This window comes from Vitis vinifera, chromosome 15 (assembly GCF_030704535.1).
Source record: "Vitis vinifera cultivar Pinot Noir 40024 chromosome 15, ASM3070453v1".
Taxonomy (NCBI): Eukaryota; Viridiplantae; Streptophyta; class Magnoliopsida; order Vitales; family Vitaceae; genus Vitis; species Vitis vinifera.
The window spans coordinates 6,498,222-6,508,602 of NC_081819.1; the positions used below are offsets into that span (position 1 = coordinate 6,498,222).

At 33.2% G+C, this 10,381-nt stretch overlaps 1 protein-coding gene across 1 annotated transcript; it reads left to right on the plus strand.

Annotated features, from left to right (window-relative positions):
• The first annotated feature begins 1,439 nt into the window (after positions 1-1,439).
• LOC100248442 (uncharacterized) lies at positions 1,440-9,820 on the plus strand. Its single transcript, XM_002264453.5, has 5 exons — positions 1,440-1,753; positions 1,888-1,937; positions 6,008-6,113; positions 6,213-6,271; positions 9,295-9,820. The coding sequence occupies exons 1-5, from the start codon at positions 1,628-1,630 to the stop codon at positions 9,344-9,346; spliced, it is 393 nt and encodes a 130-aa protein (XP_002264489.1). The 5' UTR covers positions 1,440-1,627; the 3' UTR covers positions 9,347-9,820.
• The last annotated feature ends 561 nt before the right edge of the window (positions 9,821-10,381 follow it).

The following is a 10,381-nucleotide window of genomic DNA, read 5'->3' on the forward strand; positions in this document are numbered from 1 at the left end:
TCCAAACCTAAAGTTTAGTACTTAACCCTAAAAAATCAATTTTAAAAAAATTGGTATTGCTTTTGTTGCTTAGATCTAAGATGTCAACATAGACAACCAATGTCCAGAGGTATAAGATCGGATAACTACAAAATGTTCGGTCTTGGAACTCCGAACAATAACCATGACACCTCCTTCTTCCAACCAAAAAGACGCAATAAAAAATGCAAAAAAAAATGTATAAAAATCATACTTGTGGACTTGTAACATCATTGGATATGATTATTTGTTTATCCATTGGTGAGAAGCATAACTATCTTACTAAATTTGATGAGAATTATGAAGAGATTCAAAGAGAACGAATGAAGGAAAAATGCTAGGGAAATATTTGTATTCTGCATGGTTTTAAAAATTGGATCGGACGAGCCAATCTGATTACCAACCGGTCACCATTTTGGTTCAGTTCGATGATTTGAACTGCCCAGGGGTTGGACTATTCCCTTGAACTGAATGATTCATAGTTTTATTATTTTTTGGCCATCAAAACGACGTCGTTTTGATGCATCTAGCATCGAAACAATATCATTTTGCTCTGTATGTATGCCCCACCCTCTTCTTCTCAACAAGCCTAGTCGTTATCATTGCTTCGTCCCCCACCCTACACACCTCCTACTGCACCACGTCAAAGCAGCATCCATATTGTCGAAGTCACCGCCTCTGTAGGCCGATGAGGACCCCATTGGATTCCAAATCTCCCATTGAGAATCTTGCAATTTATTTATTTTTCTTTTTTCTTTTTAATTCAAACTATTCCTATATTTATTCCTCACAATAGGCCTTTGTTTTCTATTAAATATATACTAATATTTATACCATATTATTATTTGATTTGTGAAATGAACGGAAATTGAAATAAAATTATTTAAAAAATAAAAATATAATATTTAATATTAAAAAATAAAATCTCTCTCATATTTAGTATTATTTTAAAAAAATATCTTTATAACTTATTTTTAATAAATATTTTTATTCCTTTATTAACAATACTAATAATTAAAAATTAAAAATATAAATTTCCAAATTAAAGATTTAATATTTTTACTTCACAAAGTAACTAAAAAAACTCAACAAACATAATAGATATTATTAAAAAAATTTATAATTTTAATAATATATAAAATATATATTTATGATATGGCTAGTTTAACTGTCCAATGAACCATTAATTTTTCGATTTAAAAATTGATTCGATTGTGAAAACATTAGTATTTTGTGTTAAAAGGGTATTTTAAGGATTTCAACGAGGAGCATTTGTGTCTTAACAAAATTCATTGAAGGGCGGATGCCAAAAAAGTTTTGAAAGATGGATTTATAATTTCTCTTTTTATTATTATAATTTTTTTTTTCTGGTGGGATTTCTTTTAAAACAATCAATATGAGCACATTGGTGAATCCAATAAGGGATTATGTAAATTCACAAAATCAGTCATTTTCTGCTTGTAAATTAATAACTTCTATCATCCGTTTCAGAGTAGCTTTCCTTTCCCATTAAAATATTGTCTTTAACCTCCAACGGCATCAGAGCGTGAAAAAGCCAACAAGAAAACAGAGGAGTTTTGAGAGTAGAGATTGTGGAATTGATCTGAAAATGGCAAATTCTAACTCTAAACCCTTCGATTCTAAAACCCTAATTTTTTCATTTTTATTACTATTAGCAGTATTACTATCATTTGCTCCAAGTCCTGTTCTCTCCAAATCTCGCCGCCCCATCTCTGTAAACCCTCTTCTCTTCTCTCGATTCTCACTACTTTTTCTCTTTTTGATTTCATTATTTTCATTTTTATTTTTATTTTTTTGTTAATTTTTTTGCTAATTTTATTGTTTTGTTTTTTCTGATGTTTGTCACAGGATTCTGAGATTAGAGAAAAGAAGAACGAGTGCTATGCTGATATCGAGAGGTATTGTATCCTTCTCCGTTTGTTTCCCGATAAATATTGCAGATATTTCTGTTGTGTTAGCGTTAATTTTTGGTTTCTGTTTGGGACGTCCACGGAAAACAAAACCCTTTTCAGTCAATTGTGCGGCAATGCAATGGTTGGGGAGCAAGACCTATAACTCAAAATTTGCCTATCAGAAAAGACCTATAACTCAAAATTTAATTTAATTTTCTCTTCTTCTCTTTCCTATATTTGCTGGGCAACCAAACAATATAACTTGCTTTGTTTCTTTTCTTTGGTTTATTTGGGAAGGAGAACCGTTTTAAATACTTTCAACTGAGCCTCAATTCAACTATTGGCGGCCAAAACCTAAGCCCTTAAACTTAAGAATTTCCTTTCCTAAGTTATCTCGGCAACCAAGCAGGCAAAAGTTCTCTTCTTTTCTTTGGTTTGTGAGATGGGAAGCCCCTTTGAGTACCATCAATTAAGCCTCAAATACAGCTATTTGCAGGCCAAATACCATGGGCCTGAATTTAATTTTCTATTCTTTTTTCCCTTTCCTGAGTTTCCTCTGCAAACAAACTACACAATTGTTTCATTTCTTTTCATTGGTTTCTGTCAAGAGAAACCCTTTCCAATACTATTAATTGAGCCTCAATGCAACTTTTGAGCATAAAAACGCAAGACTCTATGGTTAGTTTCCTTTTTCTTTTCCTTCCCAAGTCAGATTGTTTTGTTTCCTTTTCTTGGGTTTTTAAGAAGGGAATGTTTGTCTGCTTTATTGGTATGGTATCAAGAAACCAGTGTTATGTCGACATTATGGGTATTTGTCCTTCTTTTGTTCTCTGAGAAAATATACAAATTGGAATTTTGAATCTTCGATTTTTCAGTATCTAGGGCCTAATGACATCAAATTTTTGGGAAAGAGGGTAGCAGAAACCATAGTTTCGAATGCAGGATGTGGGGAAAGGGAAAAGAATTGTATTTTAATTGGAAAATTTTAATGTTTGGAACTAATGAAATTTGTAAATTGAAGGAATTGGGCAAGGATTTGGAGGGATTTGAATTCATTTAAACAAATTTATAAAAAAATCTCTTGTTTTCCCAAACATTGAGGCAGAAGTTGTCAATGGAAAAGTCTTTATGTTTAAATCCTTTTCACTGGAAAACAAGAGAAAAGAAATGAAACTTTCTATTGATGAAATTCCTTCTTCTCCAAACTTTCTATCCGACATTTTCTCATCACCCTCACCTTCGGAACCTAAGGACTCCTCTTTAATGGCATTCAAGGCAATGCCCTTTGATTTCCTAGGTGATCCAAGAGTCATTTCAAAGGTTTGGAGTGAACCTACCACTTTCAAGGAATCCACATCCTTGGACTCTTCAATGGCGGTGACTTTTGCTCTAAATCTCTCTGAAAGAGATCTTAGAATTTTTCTAACCACTTTGGAATTAGGGATGGGCTCACCTATATTAAATCTAGAATTCACAATGTCTATCAGTTTTGCATAAAACTCTCTAAAGTTCTCATGATCTTCTATCCTAATTGTCTCAAACCTAGAGGTTAACATTTGAAGTTTGGACACTTTCATAGCATTAGTGCCTTCATGAGTCACTTGGAGGATATCCCAAGCCTCCTTAGTCAAAGTACATGTGGCTATCCTACGGAATTCATCCATGCTAATGGCATTTAAGATGGAATACATGGCTCTAGCATTGTTCTCACTAGCTTCATTATCACCTCTATCCCATTCCAACTTAGGCTTGATAACATTAGTTGGTCTACCTTCTCTATCCAACACCTTAGGTGGAGACCAACCAAATTCAATAGCGTTCCAAATTTTTTCACTTTGCATTTTGAGAAAATATTGCATTCTCACTTTCCAATGAGAATAATTTTCGCCGGTTAAAAATGGTGGTCTCCCAATGGAAGCTCCCTCTTGATGAGGTTCCATAATTGAGATTCAAGGATCGAAAATGATTTTTTTTTTCTTTAAAAACCCACTTTGATACCAATTGAAAAGGTGAATCTCAATAATGGACTACACCTAGAGGGGGGGGTGAATAGGTATTGTAGAACAATTTAAAAATCCTCCCAACAAAGATTACCTAACCTTAGACTTTCTCAATGTCAAAAAACTTTTCTTCCAACAACTTTTGAACAAAGCATAACATCCACAAGCAAGAATGTATGCACCAACACTCTCCCAACAATTTATAAATGCAATACACATGCAAATGCTTCAACAATCATAAAAAATAAATCAAAAGAACAATTATCTCTTCAACTCGTATCAATTTACTACATGATATTATTAACCAAAATGAGTAGAAAAATTATTAAGGATATTCCATGGATCATCACACTTATATCACCTTATATTTCTTCCATTCAACATATATGCCCAAGTAATCATTGATATCAAAACAGAAAATAAATCAAAGTGTAGATTGAGAGAAAGAGACAATTAACACCGAATTTTAACATGGAAAACCTCCGAAGAGATAAAAAACCACGAGCCTACCAACGATAAAAAACATCCACTATGAAGAATAAAAGCTAAATACAAGGTTTTACCTAGCTTAAGCCCACCAATCCTTCCCGGACCACTTGACTAGTACCTTTCACTCTCAGCTTCTCACCTTCTTCTGGAGCACACTTGAAGTCCACATTAAGCTCGATCTCAGCCTCTTCTTGAATCCACACAAAAAGAAAATGGGTTTGTAACCAAACTCAAATAGAATGAGAGATTGAGATATGAATGAAGGAATGAATCAACCCATTTATTGCTCAAGAAAATCTATTAAAAACTAGTTTGGAAAACATTAAGAGAATTGGATTTTCTTTGCAACCAAAAACCCCCAAATTAGGAAAAGAGAGGAGAAAATGAAGAACACATGGAGTGGCTGCAACTATCTCCACGGTTGCTACAGTCTCTACCCAAAAAATGAGAAAAGTTTGTTTTTAAAGTATAAAAAGAAGCCCTTAATCTAATGGCTGAAATTTGATCTTAAAAACAAGTTAGTTGAATCGATCTGCCCTTGCACTTGGATCGATCTAGAAATAGGGGAATAAAAGCCTTACACCAAAAACTATTTCTCTCAACCTTCTTAACTCATTTAAAGATGAAAAACAGGATTGATTCACATTCAATCACCACACACTCGACTGCATACCTCTTAGCAAAGTCTTAATCTTCAAGTCAGGTAGTTCGAAGAAGAATTGGAAAGCCGAGTTAGGGGACACTTAGGAATTTTGTCCGGAATTGCCAACCCTGCTAAACACTCACACTCGGCAAACAAACAACACAATTGTTTCGTTTGTTTTCATTGGTTTCTGTCAAGAGAAACCCTTTCTAATACTATTAATTGAGCCTCAATACAACTTTTGAGGATAAAAACCCAAGACTCTATGGTTAGTTTCCTTTTCTTTTCCTTCCCAAGCCAGATTGTTTTGTTTCCTTTGCTTGGGTTTTTAAGAAGGGAATGTTTGTCTGCTTTATTGGTATGGTATCAAGAAACCAGTGTTATGTTGACATTATGGGTATTTTTCCTTCTTTTGTTCTCTGAGAAAATATACAAATTGGAATTTTGAATCTTCGATTTTTCAGTATCTAGGGCCTAATGACATCAAATTTTTGGGAAAGAGGGTAGCAGAAACCATAGTTTCGAATGCAGGATGTGGGGAAAGGGAAAAGAATTGTATTTTAATTGCCAAATTTTAATGTTTGGAACTAATGAAATTTGTAAATTGAAGGAATTGGGCAAGGATTTGGAGGGATTTGAATTCATTTAAACGAATTTATAAAAAATTCTCTTGTTTTCCCAAACATTGAGGCAGAAGTTGTCAATGGAAAAGTCTTTATGTTTAAATTCTTTTCACTGGAAAACAAGAGAAAGGAAATGAAACTTTCTATTAATGAAATTCCTTCTTCTGCAAAAAAAAATCTGCTCTGAACAAACTGTTAAGATGCAGAAGTTAATTTTCCTTTCCTTTCCTTTTCTCATTTCTAGAAAACGGAAGAAAGGGTTTTCTTCCGTTTCTTTTTCCTTGACTAATTGTTCTCTTCTTCTGCTGTGATGGAAAAAAGTGGATTGTGGGGTTGGCAATGCAAGTCTTCAGTGATAGCGAAGGAGAACTGTGTTTTACAATGCCTTTCTCCACCTTGTTATGAGCTTGTCTACGAGAGTGATCCGGTGAGACTGGACTGGACCATAAACTGTTCAGGGGTTTAACATATCCTTTGTTTGTCTGTCCTAGAAAGTATATATATATTGGATGTGTTCTTTTTTCAGCTTGAAGAAGGGGAGAAAGATTTTACCAGGAGCCAAGAGTACAAGTATTGTATGCACAGGTAATTACTGGGATTCCATGCTTCTATTGTTTCTCCCATACACGTTTATTTTCATATTAATGGTTTGTGTTTTTCCATGATGCAACTTAATCTTAACAAGCTTTGATTGAATTTATGAACCATAGCTATTATTCTTGCAAATGTTTGCTCTATCATACCTGATTATGATAATTGGGAGAAGAGAGTTTGGTAGTCAGGAGCAAGATCGAATATATTGAGCCTATTTTAGTTTAAGTAGCAGTAGATTCAAGTGAATAATGAAAATTTATGACATCCTTTATTCATAGATGCAAATGCTTGAAGCTTGGTCTCCCCATAGAATAACTATGGCTCTGCAACTTGGGCAGGTTCAGCCCAAAAAATATTAACCCGCACCAAACCTGCTTATGAATATGTCCAACTTGCGCCAATCCCAACCTGATATTGGGTTGGAAATTCTTAACCCATGCTTAGTCCATGGGCAATCTGGTTTAGCACAGGTTATTATGAGTTCTTATGAGTTGTCAAACAAAACAATTATTTTAGAGCCTATAAAATATAGGTCATATTATGAAATAAGATATTAAAAGCTAAATATCTTTAAATCATAAGATAAATCATTAGTTGCTAAGTTAATATAAATAACTACTCATAAACTCAAACTTCAATTATCAAAAATATTTAAACAATTAAAGAAAAATAATAAAATCATTAATATAATATAATTAAAAGAAAGGTTAGAACTCTTTTTTATATAAAATAATATATATTATAATTATAAATAAATAAATACTGTGTTGATTTGCATTTCAATGCTTTACCTGACCTTCAAGCCAAGCGAACCCTAATATTTTCGGGTTGCCATTTTTCTATCCCAAGCCTAACTTTAACCAGTTCAAACCTTGTCCAAGCTAACCCGAACATCTGATTGCAGCCCTAAGAATAACAGTAGGATGGATGTAGTTGATAAATTCTTTCAGACTGACTCACAAAAGATGATTGCAGCCATGCATTGAATGCTGGGCAGTTAGAAATAACACTACATAAGACTTTTATATTGAAATGAAATATTTTGATGCATAAGATGCAAGAAAAAAAAAAAGGTGGGTCTTTGAAACTTTTTGTCCAAGGCCTGTCCTGTAAAGGAAGGAGGTTGTGAGGTTTAAAAGTATGGATAAGTTATGGGGGTTCTTGAAAAACAGAAAAAATGGAGAAAGAAGTTGAGAAAGGAGAGAAAGGGAAAACTATTTAAGGAGCCAATAGGATTTCCAAGATAAAAAACTTTTAGAAATGGATTTGGCTTTTACCCATTGCAGCACTATATTTGTATGCTTAAACATGTTGAAACATGTTTATAGTCCATAAAAGACTTTCTGGCTGATTAAAGGACTTCCAAAACAAGACAAGCAACATGGTAGTCCGTAGTTGGTAACTGACTAGTATATGAAAATAATAATAATTTTAACTTCTAACTAACTAGGACTCAAATTTTTTGTGGGAAAAAAGAAAAAGGAAAAAAAAAAAAAAAAGAGGAAGTTTTAAAACATCTGATAGACTGGATTTGCCACCCAAAACTAAACTCAAATTAGAAACTCAATTAAATGCAAATAAAAATAATAAATAATAATAATTCTTTCTTACAGCAGCAGTGTAAGTGAACAGTTCTGCTACAATAATGTACCCAGCAACCACATTAGTGCAGCTGGAACTGCACTTCTACTACTTTACTATGTTACCACTACATTAATTATTCACTAAATTGCTGGAACTATAATATCGAATACCTAATTAATAATTATTAAAGTAAGGCTTCATTTGGATACACTTCCTATTTTCTATTTTTAAAAATGAGAACTTCCATATAAAAAGTGGAAACGTTTATACAAAAAGTATTGATTTATCTCATCTCCTTAAAAATTACTTTCAAGAATTTAAAATTTCGAGATTATAAAATTTTTTTAATACCTCAATTTTTTATTCAGTTTAAAAAACCATTACATGTCCAATATAAGTCTCTAAAATTCTTGTGTTTTATATAAAAGTTCCTGCCACTTTTTGTTTTTAAAAACAGAAACAGGAAGTGTATTCAAATGGACACCAAGTAATTCTCATATATATTGTATGTCTTTGTAGTATTTGTAATGTAAAAAATCTCTAGTAAACCCAATTTCCCTCTTCCTTTCATTATGCTTCACATCATTGAAGTGATAAATTGGACAAGTTAATAATGAATTATTCAGGCCCCACTCACTCACTCATTACAACAAAAAGTTAAGGAATCCTACCTCCCTTCTGGCCCATTTGTCGTGGAAGGAAAATTGTGTTTGTTTGGATGGGGTAAAATTACCAAGCCAACCAAAAAGGCAGACGGGGCATCAAATGTGCCAAAGTATTGACATTGCCTTCCAGCATATCAAACCTGGAGGCAATGTACTAGCAATCAATGCTGACTTTGTAACAAGGTTTTGCAATTGGAAATTATGGGTTTTTGGGTGTTCCTTTTTTTGCCCCAATAGCCCCACTTCTCCTGAGTCCTCCCACTGGCAAGACAATGCTTTACTAGGTGGGGAGAAAAATCTGATAAAAGGGTCTTAGTTTGAGGATCAGGACAGCGTTATAATTCTTTCCTTATGGGTGGAGCAGTTCTGTGGCTATGATTCATGAGAGCATTGCTTGAATTATTTTCTTGCTCAGACAAGGAGTTGCTCTAAAATCTTCATGTTAGAGAAGTACCCCTATTTGGAAATCCCGTCTTTCACTTTTATGAGATTCCAGGTTCTTAATTTTCATCTGGGACCACTAGGATAATAATGGTGGAAGCAAAAAGATTTGCTTTAGAAGACATCTAACCCCAGGTGGGCAGCTGCCATGGGCCCCTTCTTTTCCCCCACCTATCATGACAGCTGTGGATCCTTTTCAAGTCATCTTGATCTATCCGTTCTGTTTCGTCTTGTTTTTTCACTTAATCATTATTAATCCCAAACATAATGAATCACCCTGCATAGAATATCTGGTGGTGACTAGCTCAATTTGTTTCATTGCAGGTTATCATTGGGAGAGAGCCTCGATGGTGTGAAGGGTTCCTTTGACTATTAAAACTTGTAAGATGACAGCAATCTAGTGTGCTTGTTGTACCTTTTTCCCTTGGATCCCCTTTCTCCTCCCCCATAGAATAAAAAGAAATTAAACCCAAAAACAATCTCCTTTGAGTGTTCAAATGGTGATTACTCCTTCAGAAGCTGTGCTGTTGCCTGCCTCCTTTGCCTTTCTGCATGAAGAATTCGCAGGAGAAGTAATTGAAATGGTGTGCTGATGACCCTTCTTTCAAAATTAGTGATGTGTGAAGTGTTTAAACTAATCAATGCAATTAGCAGTGCAAATCAGATCCATATTCTGTCTGAACCTTGTAATCTCTGCATAATTCCCCTGTTTTTAACCAACAGATACAGTTTTAGTCTCGGTTTCATTCTCTTAGCTATCAAAGAAGGATCAGGGTTCAGAGTGTACTTGAATGAGGTGACAGAAAAATTCATTCAATCAAGTTGGTCTTGAACTTAACTTTGAGTTGAATTCATATTTGACACTCAAGATTTTAAAATTATGGATGTTTTTTGGGTTGTTACTCAGATTCTTCATTTATTGAATATAGTGTCTACCCTACTCCAATCATATCATTTCTTGTGACGATGACTATGCTTATTGCCATTATTTCCTCATGAAATTCAAGTCCAAGTTCTAAACTTGCTTTAAAATGTGTTTTATCTAAATAAATTTAAAGGACTTAATAACTTAATATCACTTAATTGACTTAATTTAAGATATTAAGTACATTAAATATGTTTGATACAATAACTTAAAATCATCAACTTAAAAGTTAAAAATGATTGAAAATAATTAAGGGCTCTTTGATTTGTTTAAAAAAACTGGTTTTAAGTTAAAGAATAAAAAAATAATTTTATTATTATTTTATAAGAATAAAGGTGTTTGGGAAGTTATTTTTAAAAATAAAAACAAAATATTTGTTTGAATGAGTTGTTTTTTAAAAAAATATATTTTTTTTTTTGATTTTGTAAAAACATTGTAGATTTATAAAATATTAGTTAAAATTACTTCAAGTCTTATTAAAAATAA